At 45.3% G+C, this 22,895-nt stretch overlaps 1 protein-coding gene across 1 annotated transcript in view; it reads right to left on the bottom strand.

The window, feature by feature from the left end:
* The window catches only part of LOC124035303 (guanine nucleotide-binding protein G(i) subunit alpha-1), a 75,455-nt gene that overhangs the window by 9,451 nt on the left and 43,109 nt on the right, over positions 1 to 22,895 (bottom strand). Inside the window, exons 5-6 of the mRNA XM_046348770.1 lie at positions 5,936 to 6,064; positions 5,580 to 5,709 (exon numbers count right to left, since the gene is read on the bottom strand). Of these exons, the coding sequence (XP_046204726.1) occupies positions 5,580 to 5,709; positions 5,936 to 6,064 (259 nt within the window). The remainder of the gene's footprint in view (positions 1 to 5,579; positions 5,710 to 5,935; positions 6,065 to 22,895) is intronic.

The following is a 22,895-nucleotide window of genomic DNA, read 5'->3' as shown; positions in this document are numbered from 1 at the left end:
GATTCCTTGATGCCCTTCCAGACTCCCTCTGCCTACCCAAGGACGTCAGAGGACGAAAATCTGAGGAACTCAATTTAACCTTGCGCAATACCCTAGATGCAGTTGCACCCCTAAAAATTAAAAACATTTCTAATAAGAAACAAGCTCCCTGCTGTACAGCAAATACCCGAGCTCTGAAGCAAGCTTCCAGAATATTGGAACGGAAATGGAGCCACACCAAACTGGAAATCTTCCGACTAGCTTGGAAAGACAGTACCGTGCAGTATCGAAGAGCCCTTCCTGCTGCTCGATCATCCTATTTTTCCAACTTAATTGAGGAAAATAAGAACAATCCGAAATTACTTTTTGATACTGTCGCAAAGCTAACTAAAAAGCAGCAATACCCAAGTGAGGATGGCTTTCACTTCAGCAGTAATAAATTAATGAACTTCTTTGAGGAAAAGATCATGATTATTAGAAAGCAAATTACAGACTCCTCTTTAAATCAGCGTATTCCTTCAAAGCTCAGTTGTCCTGAGTCTGCACAACTCTGCCAGGACCTAGGATCAAGAGGGACAAGTGTTTTAGTACTATATCTCTTGACACAATGATGAAAATAATCATGGCCTCTAAACCTTCAAGCTGCATACTGGACCCTATTCCAACTAAACTACGGAAAGAGCTGCTTCCTGTGCTTGGCCCTCCTATGTTGAACATAATAAACGGCTCTTTATCCACCGGATGTGTACCAAACCCTGTATCATTGTTATTCTAACTTCCGCGACGCATATAAGGCCCTCCCCCGCCCCCCTTTCGGGAAAAGCTTACCACGACTCCATTTTGTTGCTCCCAACCTACAGACAGAAACTAAAACTATTGTCCCTGTTCCCATGAAAGCTAAGGAAACTGAACTAAACGACTACCGCCCCGTAGCACTCACTTCCGTCATCATGAAGTGCTTTGAGAGACTAGTCAAGGACCATATCACCTCCACCCTACATGACACCCTAGACCCACTCCAAATTGCTTACCGCCCAAATAGGTCCACAGACGACGCAATCGCAAGCACACTGCACACTGCCCTAACCCATCTGGACAAGAGGAATAGCTATGTGAGACTGCTGTTCATCGACTACAACTCAGCATTTAACACCATAGTACCCTCCAAACTCGTCATCAAGCTTGAGATCCTGGGTCTCGACCATGCCCTGTGCAACTGTGTACTGGACTTCCTGACAGGCCGTCCCCAGTTGGGGAGGGTAGGTAACAACATCTCCACCCCGCTGTTCCTCAACACTGGGGCCCCACAAGGGTGCATTATGAGCCCTCTCCTGTACTCCCTGTTCACCCACGACTGCGTGGCCATGCACACCTCCAACTCAATCATCAAGTTTGCGGACGACACAACAGTGGTAGGCTTGATTAGCAACAACGAGACGGCCTACAGGGAGGAGGTGAGGGCCCTCGGAGTGTGGCGCCAGGAAAATAACCTCACACTCAACGTCAACAAAACTAAGGAGATGATTGTGGACTTCAGGAAACAGCAGAGGGAACACCCCCCTATCCACATCGACAGGACAGTAGTGGAGAGGGTAGTACGTTTTAAGTTCCTCTGCGTACACATCATGGACAAACTTAATTGGTCCACCCACACAGACAGCATTGTGAAGGCGCAGCTGTGCCTCTTCAACCTCAGGAGGCTGAATAAATTTGGCTTGTCACCAAAAGCACTCAAACTTCTACAGATGTACAATCGAGAGCATTCTGTCGGGCTGTAGCACCGCCTGGTATGGCAACTGCTCCGCCCAAAACCGTAAGGCTCTCCAGAGGGAGAGCTCAAAGCCATCAGACTGTTAAACAGCCACCACTAACATTGAGTGGCTGCTGCCAAGACACCGACTCAACTCCAGCCACTTTAATAATGGAATTGATGGAAAAATATATATCACTAGCCACTTTAAACAATGCTACTTAATGTAATGTTTACATATCCTACATTACTCATATACTGTACTCGATACCATCTACTGCCATCTATTGCATCTTGCCTATACAGTTCTCTACCATCACTCATTCATATATCTTTATGTACATATTCTTTATCCCTTTACACTTGTGTGTATAAGATAGTAGTTTTGGAATTGTTAGGTTAGATTACTCGTTGGTTATTACTGCATCGTCGGTACGAGAAACACAAGCATTTCGCTACACTCGCATTAACATCTGCTAACCATGTGTATGTGACAAATAAAATTTGATTTGAACTCACGGATAAGTTCTGGCCTGGTTTAGATTTTATCTGTTGGAAAGATATCAGTTTGTCTCTGAATAATTTGTCCTCTGACAAATCAACTGTAAATTTCGGTGTTCCTCAAGGTTCCGTTTTAGGACCACTATTGTTTTCACTATATATTTTACCTCTTGGGGATGTCATTCGAAACATAATGTTAACTTTCACTGCTATGCGGATGACACACAGCTGTACATTTCAATGAAACATGGTGAAGCCACAAAATTGCCCTCTCTAGAAGCCTGTGCTTCAGACATAAGGAAGTGGATGGCTGCAAACTTTCTACTTTTAAACAACTCGGACAAAACAGAGATGATTGTTCTAGGTCCCAAGAAACAAAGAGATCTTCTGTTGAATCTGACAATTAATTTTAATGGTTATACAGTCGTATCAAATAAAACTGAAGGACCTCAGCGTTACTCTGGGCCCTGATCTCTCTGAACATATCAAGACTTTCAAGGACAGCTTTTTTTACATCTACATTTTTTTAAATCTGAAATTTCTGTCCAAAAATGATGCAAAAAAATGAATCCATGCTTTTGTTACTTCTAGGTTAGACTACTGCAATGCTCTACTTTCCGGCTACCCGGATAGAGCACTAAATAAACTTCAGTTAGTGCTAAATATGGCTGCTAGAATCCTGACTAGAACCTAAACATTTGATCATATTACTCCAGTGCTAGCCTACCTACACTGGCTTCCTGTCAAGGCAAAGGCTGATTTCAAGGTTTTACTGCTAACCTACAAAGCATTACATGGGCTTGCTCCTACCCATCTCTCTGATTTGGTCCTGCCGTACATACCTACATGTACGCTACGGTCACAAGACGCAGGCCTCCTAACTGTCCCCAGAATTTCTAAGCAAACAGCTGGAGGCAGGGTTCTCTCCTATAGAGCTCCATTTTTATGGAATGGTCTGCCTACCCATGTGAGAGCCGCAAACTCTGTCTAAACCTTTATGTCTTTACTGAAGACTCATCTCTTCAGTGGGTCATATGATTGAGTGTAGTCTGGCCCAGGAGTGTGAAGGTGAACGGAAAGGCTCTGGAGCAACGAACCGCCCTTGCCGTCTCTGCCTGGCCGGTTCCCCTCTTTCCACTGGGATTCTCTGCCTCCAACCCTATTACAGGGGCTGAGTCACTGGCTCACTGGTGCTCTTCCATGCCGTCCCTAGGAGGGGTGCGTTACTTTAGTGGGTTGAGTCACTGATGTGATCTTCCTGTCTGGGTTGGCCCCCCCTCTTGGGTTGTGCCGTGGCGGAGATGTTTGTGGGCTATACTCGGCCTTGTCTCAGGATGGTAAGTTGGTGGTTGAATATATCCCTCGAGTGGTGTTGGGGCTGTGCTTTGGCAAAGTGGGTGGGGTTATATCCTTACTGTTTGGCCCTGTCCGGGGGTATCATCGGATGGGGCCACAGTGTCTCCTGACCCCTCCTGTCTCAGCCTCCAGTATTTATGCTGCAGTAGTTTGTGTGTCGGGGGGCTAGGGTCAGTTGGTTATATCTGGAGTATTTCTCCGGTCTTATCCAGTGTCCTTGGCTCTGTCATAACCTCACATGGTCTCTCTTATCATTGCTATGCAGACGACACACAATTAATCTTCTCCTTTCCCCCTTCTGATGACCAGGTGGCGAATCGCATCTCTGCATGTCTGGCAGACATATCAGTGTGGATGACGGATCACCACCTCAAGCTGAACCTCGGCAAGACGGAGCTGCTCTTCCTCCCGGGGAAGGACTGCCCGTTCCATGATCTCGCCATCACGGTTGACAACTCCATTGTGTCCTCCTCCCAGAGCGCCAAGAACCTTGGCGTGATCCTGGACAACACCCTGTCGTTCTCAACCAACATCAAGGCGGTGGCCCGTTCCTGTAGGTTCATGCTCTACAACATCCGCAGAGTACGACCCTGCCACACAGGAAGCGGCGCAGGTCCTAATCCAGGCACTTGTCATCTCCCGTCTGGATTACTGCAACTCGCTGTTGGCTGGGCTCCCTGCCTGTGCCATTAAACCCTTCAACTCATCCAGAACGCCGCAGCCCGTCTGGTGTTCAACCTTCCCAAGTTCTCTCACGTCACCCCGCTCCTCCGTTCTCTCCACTGGCTTCCAGTTGAAGCTCGCATCCGCTACAAGACCATGGTGCTTGCCTACGGAGCTGTGAGGGGAACGGCACCTCAGTACCTCCAGGCTCTGATCAGGCCCTACACCCAAACAAGGGCACTGCGTTCATCCACCTCTGGCCTGCTCGCCTCCCTACCACTGAGGAAGTACAGCTCCCGCTCAGCCCAGTCAAAACTGTTCGCTGCCCTGGCCCCCCAATGGTGGAACAAACTCCTCACGACGCCAGGACAGCGGAGTCAATCACCACCTTCCGGAGACACCTGAAACCCCACCTCTTTAAGGAATACCTAGGATAGGATAAGTAATCCCTCTCACCCCCCCCCCCTAAGTTTTAGATGCACTATTGTTAAGTGACTGTCCCACTGGATGTCATAAGGTGAATGCACCAATTTGTAAGTCGCTCTGGATAAGAGCGTCTGCTAAATGACTTAAATGTAATGTAAATGTAAATGAATTTAAGTATGCCCTCTCCAATTCTCTCTTTCTTTCTTTCTCTCTCTCGGAGGACCTGAGCCCTAGGACCATGCCTCAGGACTACCTGGCATGACTCCTTGCTATCCCCAGTCCACCTGGCCGTGCCGCTGCTCCAGTTTCAACTGTTCTGCCTGCGGCTATGGAATCCTGACCTGTTCACCGGACGTGCTACCTGTCCCAGACCTATTATTTGACCATGCTGGTCATTTATGAACATTTGAACATCTTGGCCATGTTCTGTTATAATCTCCACCCGGCACAGCCAGAAGAGGGCTGGCCACCTCTCATAGCCTGGTTCCTCTCTAGGTTTCTTCCAGAGGTTTTGGCCTTTCCTAGCCAACGTGCTTCAACACCTGCATTGCTTGCTGTTTGGGGTTTTAGGCTGAGTTTCTGTACAGCACTTTGAGATATCAGCTAATGTACGAAGGGCTATATAAATACATTTGATTTGATTTGTTCAGGGGCAGAACGACACATTATTACCTTGGAAGCTCAGGGATTTGATCCAGCAACCTTTAGTTTACTTGCCCAATGCTCCTACCCGCCAGTAAGGGATGACAAATGTGCAAAGCATGAGAGAGTGTAGGAGGGGGATGAGGAAAGGAAGAAAATGAACAAGGATGACAGAGGGAGAGTGCACAATAACAATGACTGATGCGCAGGGGCTGAGAGAGAGAGATAGATAGAATGAGGGCAAGGGAGGGATGAATCTCACCATCTCCTCGTCCTCGGCCAGCACCAGGTCGTAGTCACTCAGCGCCACACAGAAGATGATGGCAGTAACTCCCTCAAAGCAGTGGATCCACTTCTTCCTCTCTGACCTCTGACCCCCCACATCAAACATCCTGGGGAGAAAATATAAATACAGACTTAGCATGAACGCGCAAACACAAATGAAAACTCAAAGTATTTTCAAACATCACACTACTCATTAACACTACAGCCAGCAAACTTCAGACCTGAATTGAACACTCTTAACTATAGAGGGTGACACACACCCAGAGGGTGTTGTGAGTTGGCTTAGACTATTGAGATAGACCCTTAGAGTGGGTACACTAGAGACTGTCTCACTTGAAGTGGAGGTCTTTGAAGGTGAAGTGCGTCTCCACAATGCCGGTGGTCTTCACCCTGGTCCTCAGCACATCCTGCTGGGTGGGTACGTACGCTCCGTGGGATATCCTATCCAGGTCATTCAGATAACTGAGAGAGAAAAGGCGGAAGGAGAGAGTGGGAGTAAGATGAGGGGGGGATAGGGAGGTCTGTCTGTTGTAGTTGTATGAAGGATGTTAGTGTACTCTGAAGCAGGAGTGTGTGCGCAAGGTTCTCCCCAAAGAATGTAAGAGGGGCACACAGACTCCTTGTGGACTTGGCTGCGCCACCATGTAAAAATCTACCCTCTGAAAAAGATGATGTCCGAAAGCGCCCTGCATTTCTAATATACAGTACCAGTCAAAAGTTTGGACACACCTACTCATTCAAGGGTTTTCCTTTATTTTTACTATTTTCTACATTGTATAATAATAGTGAAGACATCAAAACTATGAAATAACATATGGAATCAAGTAGTACACAAAGTTAACCAAAACAAAATATATTTTATATTTGAGATTCTTCATAGTAGCCACCCTTTGCCTTGGTGACAGCTTTGCACACTCTTGGCATTCTCTCAACCAGCTTCATGAGGAATTATTTTCCAACAGTCTTGAATGAGTTCCAACACGCTGAGCACTTGTTGGCTGCTTTTCCTTCACTCTGTGGTCCAACTCATCCCAAACCATAGCACTTGGGTTGAGGTTGGGTGATTGTGGAGGCCAGGTCACCTGATGCAGCACACCATCACTCTTTTTCTTGGTCAAAAAGCCCACACACAGCCTCAAGGTGTGTTGTGGGTCATTGTCCTGCTGAAAAGCAAATGATAGTCACACTAAGTGCAAACCAGATGGGATGGAGTATCGCTGCATAATACTGTGGTAGCCATGCTGGTTAAGTGTGATTTCGACTCATCAGACCAAAGGACAGATTTCCACCGGGCTTATGTCCATTCCTCATGTTTCTTAGCCCACACAACTCACTTCTTCTTATTGGTGTCCTTTAGTAGTGGTGTCTTTGCAGAAATTCGACCACGAAGGCCTGGTTCACACAGTCTCCTCTGAACAGTTGATGTTGACATGTGTCAGTTACTTAAACTCTGAAGCATTTATGTGGGCTGCAATCTGAGGTGCAGTTAACCTCTGGGGTCGGGGGCAGTATTTTGACATCCGGATGGTAAGCGTGCCCAAAGTAAACTGTGCCTGTTACTCAGGCTCAGAAGCTAGGATATGCATATAATTGGTAGATTTAGATAGAATTATGTCTGTGAGTATAACAGAACTGTTTTGGCAGGCGAAACCCCGAGTATAAACCATCCCCCAAAAATAAACATTTCAGTTTACCACTATTTTCAATGGCTAGTACTATAAATATAAGCCCAAGTCCTCCCAAATTGCAGTTCCTATGGCTTCCACTAGATGTCAGTCTTTAGAAAGAGTTTCAGGCTGGTTTTTGGAAAAATGACCCAGAAATTGCAGATTTTCTCAGTGGCTCCCATTTTGGCTGTAGTGTTTCCAAGCACGTGGAGGAAAGCGCGTTCTTTCTTATTTATCTCTGGTAATGAACATACTATTCTCAGTCTTAAACTTTATAGTTTATTTGCGTATTAGGATACCTAAGGTTTGATTATAAACGTGGTTTGAAAAAGTTTATTAGTAACGTTTGGGATTAATTTTGTATGCATTTTGATGGAGGAAAACAGTGGATTATTGACTGAAGCACACCAGCTAAACTGAGTTTTTATGGATATAAAGGACATTATCGAATTACCATTTGTGATGTAACTGGAACCTTTTGGAATGCCAACAGAAGATCAAAAGGCATTTTTTATATCGCTATTTCTGACTTTTGTGTCGCACCTGCCTGGTTGAAATATCATTTTCATGTGTTTGTATGCGGGGTGCTGTCCTCAGATAATCGCATAGTTTGCGTTTTCATTTAAATGCATTCCAGGAGACCACCTCATGAAGCTGGTTGAGAGAATGCCAAAAGTGTGCAAAGCTGTCATCAAGGCAAAAGGTGGCAACTTTGAAGAATCTCAAATATAAAATATATTTTGATTTGTTTAACACTTTCTTGGTTACTACATGATTCCATGTGTGTTATTTCATAGTTTTGATGTCTTCACTATTATTCTTCAATGTAGAAAATGTTTTGTTTTTTAAAATAAGAAAACCCTTGAATGAGCAGGTGTCCAAACTTGACTGGTTGTGTGTATGTATATAAAAATAAGACCAATATGAAAATACAATATATAGTGCATTCGGAAAATATTCAGACCTGACTTTTCCCACATTGTTACGTAAAGAGCCTTATTCTAAAATTGATGAAATTGTTTCCCCTCAATCTACACACAATACCCCATAATGACAAAGCAAAAACAGATTTAGTAATTTTTGCAAAAAATACATGAAACAATATGGAAATATGACATTTACATAAGTATTCAGACCCTTTACTCAGTACTTTGTTGAAGCACCTTTGGCAGTGATTACAGCCTCAAATCTTCTTGGATATGACGCTACAAGCTTGGAACAAATGTATTTGGGGAGTTTCTCCCATTCTTCTCTGCAGATCCTCAAGTTCTGTCAGGTTGGATGGGGAATATCGCTAAACAGCTATTTTCAAATGTCTCCAGAGATGTTCGATTGGGTTCAAGTCCAGGCTCTGGCGGGGCCACTTAAGGAAAATCATAGACTTGTCCTGAAGCCACTCCTGTGTGCTTAGGGTCATTGTCCTCCTGGAACATGAACCTTCGCCCCAGTCTGAACTCCTGAGCGCCATGGGGCAGGTTATCATCAAGGATCTGTCTGTACTTTTCTCCATTAATCTTTCCCTCGATCCTAGGACTAGTCTCCCAGTCCCTGAATAACATCCCCACAGAACGATGCTGCCACCACCATGCTTCACCGTAGGGATGGTGCAAGGTTTCCTACAGACGTGACGCTTGGCATTTCAAGCCAAAGAGTTCAATATTGGTTTCATCCGACCAGAGAATCTTGTTTCTCATGGTCAGAGTCCCTTAGGTGCCTTTTGGCAAACTCCAACCGGGCTGTCATGTGCTTTTTATTGAGAAGTGGCTTCCGTGTGGCCATGAAGGCCTGATTGGTGGAGTGCTGCAGAGATGCTTGTCCTTCTGGAAGGTTCTCCATATAGGTACTCTAGAGCTCTGTCAGAGTGACTATCGGGTTCTTGGTCACCTCCCTGACCAAGCCCCCCCCCCCCCCGATTGCTCAGTTGGCCAGGTGGCCAGCACTAGGAAGAGTCTTGGTGGTACCAAACTTATTCCATTTAAGAATGATGGAGGCCACGTTGTTTTGGGGACCTTCAATGTTGCAGAATTGTTTTGCTACCCTTCTCCAGATCTGTGCCTCGACACAATCCTCTCTATGAGCTCCACGGACAATTCCTTTGACCTCATGGCTTGGTTGTTGCTAAACTATGGGACCTTATATAGATTGGTGTGTTCCTTTCCAAATCATGTCCAATCAATTGAATTTACCATAGGTGGATTCCAATGGTTGTAAAAACATCAAGGATGATCAATGGAAACAGGATGCACCAGAGCTCAATTTCAAATCTGATAGCAAAGGGTGTGAATGCGTATGTAAATAAGGCATCTTTCTTTGTAAATGTGCAAATGTCTACAAACCTGTTTTTGCTTTGTAATTATGGGGTATTGTGTGTAGATTTGAGAAAAATAAGTATTTAATCCATTTTAGAATAAAGCTGTAATGTAATGAAATGTGGAAAAAGTCAAGGGATCTGAATATTTTCCAAATGCACTGTATATAAATAAATGTATGTGGACACCCCTTCAAATTAGTGGATTTTGATATTTCAGTCACACCCATTGCTGACAGGTGTATAACAATTGAGCACACAGCCTTGCAATCTCCATAGACAAACTTTGGCAGTAGAATTACCTTACTGAAGCGCTAATCCAAAATGTTAATCCAAAATGGTGTTTGATGGAGTCGAGGGCTCTGTGCAGGCCAGACAAGTTCTTCCACACCGATCGAGACAAAACATTCCTGTATGGACCTCGCTTTGTGCACATGGGCATTGTCATACTGAAACAGGAAAGGACCTTCCCCAAACTGTTGCCACAAAGTCTGAAGCACATAATCGTCTAGAATGTCATTGTATGCTGTAGCGTTATGATTCACCTTCACTGGAACTAAGGGGCCTAGTCCGAACCTTGAAAAACAGCCCCAGACCATTATGTACACTACCGTTCAAACATTTTTGGTCACTTTGAAATATTTTTTTCTTTCAAAAACAAGGACATTATTTGTCCATTAAAATAACAAATCGATCAGAAATACAGTGTATACATAGTTAATGTTGTAAATGACTATTGTAGCTGGAAATGGCAGATTTGATATGGAATATCTACAGAGGCCTATTATCAGCAACCATCACTCCTGTGTTCCAATGGCACGTTGTGTTAGCTAACCCAAGTTCATAATTAAAAAAAGGCTAATTGATCATTTGAAAACCCTTTTGCAATTATGTTAGCACAGCTGAAAGACACCTCAAGTCCTCAACTGGCAACTTCATTAAATAGTACCTGCAAAACACCAGTCTCAAAGTCAACAGTGAAGAGGCGAACCTGGGATGCTGGTCGGCTTCAATAAGTGCATCGACGAAGTCATCTCACAGTGACCGTACGTACATATCCCAACCAGATGCCATGGATGAAAGGAAACATTCACACCGAGCTAAAGGCTAGAGCTGCCGCTTTCAAGGAGCGTGACACTAATCTGGAAGCTAATAATAATAGCTGAATAATGAGCTCCTGTATATATTGAGATTTAAATGTTTTTTTAGAGTGAAGTACATCAAAAAAATCAAGAGAAAACTGCAAGACTCAATAGAAGACAAAACAAGGAACAAACCAAAAAGACAGGCTTTTGAAAAATTAACTATTTTTCATAAAATTGTACAGTTATCTTAGCTAGCTGAATTGCTAGCAGAATTGTTTACTTGTTGCTAAGCAGTTGCTAGGGACTCTCCTGGAAGAAGCTAGCTAGCTTACAAAGAATAACAACAAAAAATATCTAGTTAACAGAAGAAAGGAAGACAAAATAAGGACAAAAGAAGGACAGAAGAAAAAGGAAAAGAGAGAGGACAACATAGTGAAACAGTCAGCACTTCTATTGCAACTTGTATTTCGTCGTCCTAACGTAGTCTACACTGCTATCTGCCCAGCAGCTAGCCAGCTAGCATACGTCCACCGTCTACCGAATAGCAGCACTGTAAAAACTATTACACTCAACTGAACGACTTGATTAGTGTAGTGTTAGCTAGCTACATAGTTGTCTTTGCTTCGTATCCAAGATAATTGTGTAGTTTAGAGCGTGTAGTCTTAGAGTGATTATCTTAATTTACTGAGGTTAGCTAGCCAGCTATTTGTCGTCCTTAACGTAGGAGACACTGCTAGCTAGCCAACAGCTAGCCAACGTCTACTGAATAGAACTTCCGCACTCAACAACCCGGTCGCATTCCGCTTCGCTTCACAGGTAGTATCACATTTTTCATTTCATTTCATTACAGCACAACGGTTTGATTTGTTTGATCGTAGCTAGCTACATAGCTAGCTACATAGCCGTCTGTGTATCAAAGATAATTGTTGTCGTTCTTTTAACGCAACGTAACGTAATCAACACTGCTAGCTAGCCAGCTAGCCCCCGAATAGCAGCACTGTAGAAACTATTACACTCAACGGAACAACTTGATTAGTGTAGTGTCAACAACGCAGCCACTGCCAGCTAGCCTACAAAGTCAACAACGCAGCCACTGCCAGCTAGCCTACTTCAGCAGTACTGTATCATTTTAATCATTTTAGTCAATAAGATTCTTGCTACGTAAGCTTAACTTTCTGAACATTTGAGACGTGTAGTCCACTTGTCATTCCAATCTCCTTGCATTAGCGTAGCCTCTTCTGTAGCCTGTCAACTATGTGTCTGTCTATCCCTGTTCTCTCCTCTCTGCACAGACCATACAAACGCTCCACACCGCGTGGCCGCTGCCACCCTAATCTGGTGATCCCAGCGCGCACGACCCACGTGGAGTTCCAGGTCTCCGGTAGCCTCTGGAACTGCCGATCTGCAGCCAACAAGGCAGAGTTAATCTCAGCCTATGCCTCCCTCCAGTCCCTCGACTTCTTGGCACTGACAGAAACATGGATCACCACAGATAACACTGCTACTCCTACTGCTCTCTCTTCGTCCGCCCACGTGTTCTCGCACACCCCGAGAGCTTCTGGTCAGCGGGGTGGTGGCATCGGGATCCTTATCTCTCCCAAGTGGTCATTCTCTCTTTCTCCCCTTACCCATCTGTCTATCGCCTCCTTTGAATTTCATGCTGTCACAGTTACCAGCCCTTTCAAGCTTAACATCCTTATCATTTATCGCCCTCCAGGTCCCCTCGGAGAGTTCATCAATGAGCTTGATGCCTTGATAAGCTCCTTTCCTGAGGATGGCTCACCTCTCACAGTTCTGGGCGACTTTAACCTCCCCACGTCTACCTTTGACTCATTCCTCTCTGCCTCCTTCTTTCCACTCCTCTCCTTTTGACCTCACCCTCTCACCTTCCCCCCTACTCACAAGGCAGGCAATACGCCGACCTCATCTTTACTAGATGCTGTTTTTCCACTAACCTCATTGCAACTCCCCTCCAAGTCTCCGACCACTACCTTGTATCCTTTTCCCTCTCGCTCTCATCCAACACTTCCCACACTGCCCCTACTGGATGGTATCGCGCCGTCCCAACCTTCGCTCTCTCTCCCCGCTACTCTCTCCTTCCATCCTATCATCTCTTCCCTCTGCTCAAACCTTCTCCAACCTATCTCCTGATTCTGCCTCCTCAACCCTCCTCTCTTCCCTTTCTGCATCCTTTGACTCTCTATGTCCCCTATCTTCCAGGCCGGCTCGGTCCTCCCCTCCCGCTCCGTGGCTTGACGACTCATTGCGAGCTCACAGAACAGGGCTCCGGGCAGCCGAGCGGAAATGGAGGAAAACTCGCCTCCCTGCGGACCTGGCATCCTTTCACTCCCTCCTCTCTACATTTTCCTCCTCTGTCTCTGCTGCTAAAGCCACTTTCTACCACTCTAAATTCCAAGCATCTGCCTCTAACCCTAGGAAGCTCTTTGCCACCTTCTCCTCCCTCCTGAATCCTCCTCCCCCCCCCCCCTCCTCCTCTCTGCAGATGACTTCGTCAACCATTTTGAAAAGAAGGTCGACGACATCCGATCCTCGTTTGCTAAGTCAAACGACACCGCTGGTTCTGCTCACAGTGCCCTACCCTGTGCTCTGACCTCTTTCTCCCTCTCTCTCCAGATGAAATCTCGCGTCTTGTGACGGCCGGCCGCCCAACAACCTGCCCGCTTGACCCTATCCCCTCCTCTCTTCTCCAGACCATTTCCGGAGACCTTCTCCCTTACCTCACCTCGCTCATCAACTTATCCCTGACCGCTGGCTACGTCCCTTCCGTCTTCAAGAGAGCGAGAGTTGCACCCCTTCTGAAAAAACCTACACTCGATCCCTCCGATGTCAACAACTACAGACCAGTATCCCTTCTTTCTTTTCTCTCCAAAACTCTTGAACGTGCCGTCCTTGGTCAGCTCTCCCGCTATCTCTCTCAGAATGACCTTCTTGATCCAAATCAGTCAGGTTTCAAGACTAGTCATTCAACTGAGACTGCTCTCCTCTGTATCACGGAGGCGCTCCGCACCGCTAAAGCTAACTCTCTCTCTCTGCTCTCATCCTTCTAGACCTATCGGCTGCCTTCGATACTGTGAACCATCAGATCCTCCTCTCCACCCTCCCGAGTTGGGCATCTCCGGCGTGGCCCACGCTTGGATTGCGTCCTACCTGACAGGTCGCTCCTACCAGGTGGCGTGGCGAGAATCTGTCTCCTCACCACGCGCTCTCACCACTGGTGTCCCCAGGGCTCTGTTCTAGGCCCTCTCCTATTCTCGCTATACACCAAGTCACTTGGCTCTGTCATAACCTCACATGGTCTCTCCTATCATTGCTATGCAGACGACACACAATTAATCTTCTCCTTTCCCCTTCTGATGACCAGGTGGCGAATCGCATCTCTGCATGTCTGGCAGACATATCAGTGTGGATGACGGATCACCACCTCAAGCTGAACTTCGCAAGACGGAGCTGCTCTTCCTCCCGGGAAGGACTGCCCGCTCCATGATCTCGCCATCACGGTTGACAACTCCATTGTGTCCTCCTCCCAGAGCGCTAAGAACCTTGGCGTGATCCTGGACAACACCCTGTCGTTCTCAACTAACATCAAGGCGGTGGCCCGTTCCTGTAGGTTCATGCTCTACAACATCCGCAGAGTACGACCCTGCCTCACACAGGAAGCGGCACAGGTCCTAATCCAGGCACTTGTCATCTCCCGTCTGGATTACTGCAACTCGCTGTTGGCTGGGCTCCCTGCCTGTGCCATTAAACCCCTACAACTCATCCAGAACGCCGCAGCCCGTCTGGTGTTCAACCTTCCCAAGTTCTCTCACGTCACCCCGCTCCTCCGCTCTCTCCACTGGCTTCCAGTTGAAGCTCGCATCCGCTACAAGACCATGGTGCTTGCCTACGGAGCTGTGAGGGGAACGGCACCTCAGTACCTCCAGGCTCTGATCAGGCCCTACACCCAAATAAGGGCACTGCGTTCATCCACCTCTGGCCTGCTCGCCTCCCTACCACTGAGGAAGTACAGTTCCCGCTCAGCCCAGTCAAAACTGTTCGCTGCTCTGGCTCCCCAATGGTGGAACAAACTCCCTCACGACGCCAGGACAGCGGAGTCAATCACCACCTTCCGGAGACACCTGAAACCCCACCTCTTTAAGGAATACCTAGGATAGGATAAAGTAATCCTTCTCACCCCCCCCCTTAAAATATGTAGATGCACTATTGTAAAGTGGCTGTTCCACTGGATGTCATAAGGTGAATGCACCAATTTGTAAGTCGCTCTGACACGTGCAGCCCAGTGACGCAAGCCTACAAGACGAGCTAAATGCCTTTTATGCTTGCTCCGAGGCAAGCAACACTGAAGCACGCATGAGAGCAAAATATCTAACGGACGACTGTGTGATCACACTCTCCGCAGCCGATGGAAGAAAGACCTTTAAACTGGTCAACATTCACAAGGCCGCAGGGCCAGATTGATTACCATGCGCGGAGCATGCGCGGACCAACTGGCAAGTGCCTACACTGACATGTCCAACCTCTCCCTGACGCAGAGTCGAATACCAACATGTTTCAAGCAGACCACCATAGTCCCTGTGCCCAAGGAAGTAAAGGTAACCAGCCTAAATGACTACCACCCCGTAGCACTTATGTCGGTAGTCAGCCAAGGCTGGTCATGGCTCACATCAACACCATTATCCCAGAAACCCTAGGCCCACTTCAATTCGCATACCGCCCCAACAGATATAACCGCCATCGATAAAAGACAGTACTGTGCAGCAGTCTTCATCGACCTTGTCAAGGCTTTCGACTCTGTCAATCACCATATTCTTATCGGCAGACTCGGTAGCCTCGCTTTTTCCGATGACTGCCTTGCCTGATTCACCAATTACTTTGCAGACAGAGTTCAGTGTGTCAAATCGGAGGGCATGTTGTCCGGTCCTCTGGCAGTCTCTATGGGGGTGCCACGGGGTTCAATTCTCGGGCCGACTCTTTTCTCTGTGTATATCAATGATGTTGCTCTTGCTGCGGGCGATTCCCTGATCCACCTCTACGCAGACGACACCATTCTATACACTTTCGGCCCGTCATTGGACACTGTGCTATCTAACCTCCAATCGAGCTTCAATGCCATACAACACTCCTTCCGTGGCCTCCAACTGCTCTTAAACGCTAGTAAAACCAAATGCATGCTTTTCAACCGATCGCTGCCTGCACCCGCATGCCCGACTAGCATCACCACACTGGATGGTTCCGACCTTGAATATGTGGACACCTATAAGTACTTAGGTGTCTGGCTAGACTGCAAACTCTCCTTCCAGACCCATATCAAACATCTCCAATCGAAAATCAAATCAAGAGTCTGCTTTCTATTCCGCAACAAAGCCTCCACTCACGCTGCCAAGCTTACCCTAGTAAAACTGACTATCCTACCGATCCTCGACTTCGGCGATGTCATCTACAAAATTGCTTCCAACACTCTTCTCAGCAAACTGGATGCAGTTTATCACAGTGCCACGCCTTTTGTCACTAAAGCACCTTATACTACTCACCACTGCGACTTGTATGCTCTAGTCGGCTGGCCCTCGCTACATATCCGTCGCCAGACCCACTGGCTCCAGGTCATCTACAAGGCCATGCTAGGCAAAGCTCCGCCTTATCTCAGCTCACTGGTCACGATGGCAACACCCATCCGTAGCACGCGCTCCAGCAGGTGTTGATTGATCATTGATTCTCATCATTCATCATTCTCATTGATCATCCCTAAAGCCAACACCTCATTCGGCCGTCTTTCGTTCCAGTACTCTGCTGCCTGTGACTGGAACAAATTGCAAAAATCGCTGAAGTTGGAGACTTATCTCCCTCACCAACTTCAAACATCAGCTATCTGAGCAGCTAACCAATCGCTGCAGCTGTACATAATCTATTGGTAAATAGCCCACCCATTTTCACCTACCTCATCCCCACAGTTTTTATTTATTTACTTTTCTGCTCTTTTGCACACCAATATCTCTACCTGTACATGATCATCTGATCATTTATCACTCCAGTGTTAATCTGCAATATTGTAATTATTCGACTACCTCCTCATGCCTTTTGCACACATTGTATATAGTCTCCCCTTTTTTCTCTACTGTGTTATTGACTTATTAATTGTTTACTCCATGTGTAACTCTGTGTTGTCTGTTCACACTGCTATGCTTTATCTTGGCCAGGTCGCAGTTGCAAATGAGAACCTGTTCAACTAGCCTACCTGGTTAAATAAAATTTTAAAAAATCCACAGCTAACACAATCTCAATCGTACTCCACACTGCCCTTTTCCACATGGACAAAAGGAACACTTACAGTTGAAGTTGGAAGTTTACATACACTTAGGTTGGAGTCATTAAAACTTGTTTTTCAACCACTCCACAAATTTATTGTTAACAAACTATAGTTTTGGCAAGTCAGTTGTGTCATGCACAAAGTAAATGTCCCAAGTAATTTTTCCAACAATGGTTTACAGACAGATTATTTCACTGTATCACAATTCCAGTGGGTCAGATGTTTACATACACTAAGTTGACTAACTTTAAACAGCTTAGAAAATTCCAGAAAATGATGTCATGGCTTCAGAAGCTTCGGATTGGCTAATTGGCATCATTTGAATTAACTGGAGGTGTACCTGTGGATGTATTTCAAGGCCTACCTTCAAACTCAGTGCCTCTTTGCTTGACATCATGGAAAAATAAAAAGGAATCATCCAAACAATTTTTTTTTGTAGACCTCCACTTGTTTGGTTCATTATTGGTTACAAGTCCAATGCTCTAACCACTAAGCTACCTGCCACGCCAACGACAATGAGGTCTACACCCGTTGTATTCAGCTCATTTTTGATTGGATTAGTTCTCTTTATTTCCCCACCTTTATTTAACCAGGTAGGCCAGTTGAGAACAAGTTCTCACTGCGACCTGGCCAAGATAAAGCAAAGCAGTGCAACAAAAACAACAGAGTTAAACAAATGTACAGTCAAAAACAAAATAGAAAAATCTATGTACAGAGTGTACAAAATGTAAAAGATTAGGAGGTAAGGCAAAAAAATAGGCCATAGAGGTGAAATAATTACAATTTAGCATTAACACTGGAGTGTGCAGATGATGATGTGCAAGTAGAGATACTGGGGTGCAAAAGAGCAAAAATATAAAAATCAATATGGGGTTGAGGTAGTTGGGTGTGCTATTTACAGATTGTACCTGTACACAGCCAGGGATCGGTAAGCTGCTCTGACAGCTGAAGCTTAAAGTTAGAGAGGGTGATATAAGACTCCAGCTTCAGTGATTTTTGGAAATCGTTCCAGTCATTGGCAGCAGAGAACTGGAAGGAAAGACAGCCAAAATAGGTGTTGGCTTTGGGGATGACCAGTGAAATATATCTGCTGGAGTGCATGCTATGGGTGGGTGTTGAAATGGTGACCAGTCAGCTGAGGTAAGGCGGGGCGTTACCTAGCAAAGACTTCTAGATGACCTGGAGCCCGTGGGTTAGGCAACGACTATGTAGCGAGGGCCAGCCGACCAGAGCATACACGTCGCAGTGGTGGGTAGTACAGTGGGGCAAAAAAGTATTTAGTCAGCCACCAATTGTGCAAGTTCACCCACTTAAAAAGATGAGGCCTGTAATTTTCATCATAGGTACACTTCAACTATGACAGACAAAATGAGAAAAAAAAATCCAGAAAATCACATTGGATTTTTTATGAATTTATTTGCAAATTATGGTGGAAAATAAGTATTTGCTCAATAACAAAAGTTTCTCAATTCTTTGTTATATACCCTTTGTTGGCAATGATTGAGGTCAAATGTTTTCTGTAAGTCTTCAAACACTGTTGCTGGTATTTTGGCCAATTCCTCCATGCAGATCTCCTCTAGAGCAGTGATGTTTTGGGGCTGTTGCTGGGCAACACAGACTTTCAACTCCCTCCAAAGATTATCTATGGGGTTGAGATCTGGAGACTGGCTAGGCCACTCCAGGACCTTGAAATGCTTCTTACGAAGCCACTCCTTCGTTGCCCTGGCGGTGTGTTTGGGATCATTGTCATGCTGAAAGACCCAGCCACGTTTCATCTTCAACCTCCTTCCATCAGCAAGGGCATTTTCACTCAAAATCTCACGATACATGGCCCCATTCATTCTTTCCTTTACACTGATCAGTTGTCCTGGTCCCTTTGCAGAAAAACAGCCCCAAAGCATGATGCTTCCACCCCCATGCGTCACAGTAGGTATGGTGTTCTTTGGATGCAACTCAGCGTTCTCAACTCAGCCCTCCAAACACGACAAGTTGAGTTTTTACCAAAAACATATATTTTGGTTTCATCTGACCATATGACATTCTACCAATCTTTTTCTGGATCATCCAAATGCTCTCTAGCAAACTTCAGACGGGCCTGGACATGTACTGGCTTAAGCAGGGGGACACACCTGGCACTGCAGGATTTGAGTCCCTGGCGGCGTAGTGTGTTACTGATGGTAGGCTTTGTTACTTTGGTCCAAACTCTCTGCAGGTCATTCACTAGGTCCCCCCTTGTAGTTCTGGGATTTTTAATCACCGTTCTTGTGATCATTTTGACCCCACGGGTGAGATCTTGCATGGAGCCCCAGATCGAGGGAGATTATCAGTGGTCTTGTATGTCTTCCGTTTCCTAATAATTGCTCCCACAGTTGATTTCTTCAAACCAAGCTGCTTACCTATTGCAGATTCAGTCTTCCCAGCCTGGCGCAGGTCTACAATTTTGTTTCTGGTGTCCTTTGACAGCTCTTTGGTCTTGGCCATAGTGGAGTTTGGAGTGTGACTGTTTGAGGTTGTGGATAGGTGTCTTTTTATACTGATAACAAGTTCAAACAGGTGCCATTAATACAGGTAACGAGTGGAGGACAGAGGGGCCTCTTAAAGAAGAAGTTACAGGTCTGTGAGAGCCAGAAATCTTGCTTGTTTGTAGGTGACCAAATAGTTATTTTCCACCATAATTTGCAAATAAATGCATTAAAAATCCTACAATGTGATATTCTGGATTTTTTCCCCTCATTTTGTCTGTCATAGTTGAAGTGTACCTATGATGACAATTATAGGCCTCTCATCTTTTTAAGTGGGAGAACTTGCACAATTGGTGGCTGACGAAATACTTTTTTGCCCCACTGTATATGGGGCTTTGGTGACAAAACGGATGGCACTGTGATAGACTACATCCATTTTGCTGAGTAGAGTGTTGGAGTCTATTTTGTAAATGATGTCGCCAAAGTCAAGGATCGATAGGATAGTCAGTTTTACGAGGGTGTGTTTGGCAGCATGAGTGAAGGATGCTTTGTTGTGAAATCGGAAGCCGATTCTAAATTTAATTAAGGATTGGAGATGCTTAATTTGAGTTTGGAAGGAGTGTTTACAGTCTAACCAAACACCTAGCTATTCGTAGTTGTCTACATATTCTAAGTCAGAACCGTCCAGAGTAGTGATGCTAGTCGGGCAGGCGGGTGCGAGCAGCAATCTGTTGAAGAGCATGCATTTAGATTTACTAGCATTTAAAAGCAGTTGTAGGCCACGGAAGGAGTGTTGTATGGCATTGAAGCTTGTTTGGAGGTTTGTTATCACAGTGTCCAAGGAAGGGCCGGATGTATACAGAACGGTGTCGTATGAAGTTTCATATGAAGTGTGTGTGTGTGTGTGTGTGTGTGTGAGAGACTGCCTTGCTCAGTTAGCAAGCTAGCCAACTAACAAGCTAGTGCACATTATTAAACCTAAACAATTTTTTTATTTTATTCAAGCACAAAACTCTTTAGCTAGATGTAAAATATGTAAAGACTTGCTACAGAAGCTTTTAAGGTAAAACAAATCAATTGTTTACATTAAATAAAAATGATATTTTGATATTCAAATTAGTAGTTAGTCTTGTCCCATCGCTGTAACTCCCGTACCAACTGGGGAGAGCCATGAGTCCTCCGAAACACATCCCCTGCCAAGCCACACTGCTTCTTGACACTGCTTGCGTAACCCAGAAGCCAGCAGGACCATGCATGCACCCAGCCGGCCACAGGAGTTGCTAGAGCGCAATGGGACTAGGCCATCCCGGCCTTGCCAAACCCTCCCCTAACCCAGACAATGTTGGGTCAATTGTGCACCACCTCATGGATTTCCCGGTTGCGGCCGGCTTTAGAATAGCCCTTGATCGAACCAGTGGCTTAGACCGCTGTGCTAGTCGGGAGGCACCAAGTTACAACAATTCTGATGTCGGCTCCCAATTGGCTGAAAGTCAAGTTGTCGTCCACTGCCGACTGCCGAGCAAGTAGAAACAGCAGCTTCTTTGTTACAAGGTCGGTATGCAGCAGTAAATATTTCGTTCTCGCAAGATAGGTAATTATCATAGGAGGCAATTAATTATCGGCAGTCAGATTTTCTGTCTCACACTTAAGGAATGGAACACAAAAATTATTTCCACATGTTTTTCTTAACAGAACATGGTTTTTCTTTGCCCGAATCAACTTAATTGGCTGTTTAAAAAAAAGATGTGTATACTGTGGAAAATATTTCAATAAAGAAATTAAATAATGTATTTGCACTTAATCACTGTTTGCTACTTTATTTGTTATCATTTAAAGCTTTAGGTTACAGGAAATGGCAGTTACAGGTGTTCATTTACATTTTAGTTTCTCTTATCTTGCATTTGTCAAGTGCAAGTGTTGGTTTAGGAGAGGAGGGTTAGGAAGGGGATTATTTAAGATACTCTTTGAAGAGATCAGGTTTCAGGTGCTTTGGGATGGGAAGGGACTGCTGTCCTAGCTTCAGGGGGAAGCTGGTTCCACCATTGGCGTGCAAAGGACTGAGAAGAGCTTGGGCTGAGCGTGAGCTGCCCTCTCGTAGGGGTGGTAGGGCCAAGAGACCAAAGGTGGCAGAACAGAGTGCTCGGGTTGGGGTGTAAGATTTGAGCATAGCCTGAAGGTAGGGAGGGGCAGTTCCTCTTGCTGCCCATAGGCAAGCACCATGGTCTTGTTGTGGATGCGAGCTTCGACTGGAAGCCAATTGAGTGTGCGGAGGAGAGTGACATTGGAGAACTTGGGAAGGTTGAAAACCAGGCGGGCTGCAGTGTTCTGGATAAGTTGCAGGGGTTTGATGGCACAAGCGAGGAGCCAATCCAACAGCGAGATGCAGTAGTCCAGACAGGATGTTGTAGAGCAGGAACCTGCAGGAGCGAGTCATTGCTTTGATGTTTGCAGAGAACGACAGGGTGGTGTCTAAGGTTTTTCCCGGCAAAAAATATATTTTGTCGACAGAACGTTCCTTGTTCTTTTGACCAATCGATTTGATTTAAATTTTAAAACTTGGATTTTTCCATATATAAAACACACCCCTTTGTGTTTTAATAAAATAAACTATATGCATTGAGCTCGTCTGATGCTTTACACACACTGATGAAATAAGTCTCAAATGACTCAAGGAGGGAGCCAGAGACCAAGACAACCAGAAGAAAAAAAACGTAACCTGACCCTCTTCCTCTCGGCTTTCGTAGATTCTGCCGTTACGCTCCTGAAGTTGCCGACAACAGGTTACACAAGGAGTCTGCAACATTTCATGTGGAATGCCAATTTATCTTACCATTTTTACCAATCTGAGTTCCAGTAATAGTTTTTATATGCACATTTTTCACTTGAATTTATAATATCATCTTCATATCTCAAAATCATTGTCAGGTGGTTAATCAATATATAAATGAAAATGATAAACCTAAAAAGTAACTTCTATTGTCAACTATGTAAAAATAGCCAAAAATGACAAGAAATAAAAACATTGCAGCCTGCGGATAGAATATATCCTAATAAAAATAAATATCCTATAAATCACATTGGCTCATCATGGCCTGTCCGCAGTTAACTCGAAACATTGTATGAACTATTAACTTGGGCCTGAGTTTCCAGCGCCAGTGAGCTCGGGACAGACACAGCTGTAGGCAACTTGCGCAAGGGATAAGTAATCAGGTAGGCCTATTTTATGATGTTTCCACTGGATCAGAGCATGACATTTTTCCCCTTTTACGCTGAGTGGTTATCGAAAGGGAGAGAGCTGGAAATATTTTTCAAATACATTGAGGAGCAATTGTCACTCTCAATGGATGTAAAAACAGACTTACTTTGCCTCATACAGCAAGTATGAGCAAAGTAAACACAGCTCATTAGCAGTGGTGCGTTAAGCCAATCAGAAATATTATCAGATC

This window comes from Oncorhynchus gorbuscha, linkage group LG01, assembly GCF_021184085.1.
Source record: "Oncorhynchus gorbuscha isolate QuinsamMale2020 ecotype Even-year linkage group LG01, OgorEven_v1.0, whole genome shotgun sequence".
NCBI lineage: Eukaryota > Metazoa > Chordata > Actinopteri > Salmoniformes > Salmonidae > Oncorhynchus > Oncorhynchus gorbuscha.
The sequence above is the reverse complement of the archived record's forward strand: the minus strand, read 5'-3'. Positions and strand labels throughout refer to the sequence as shown.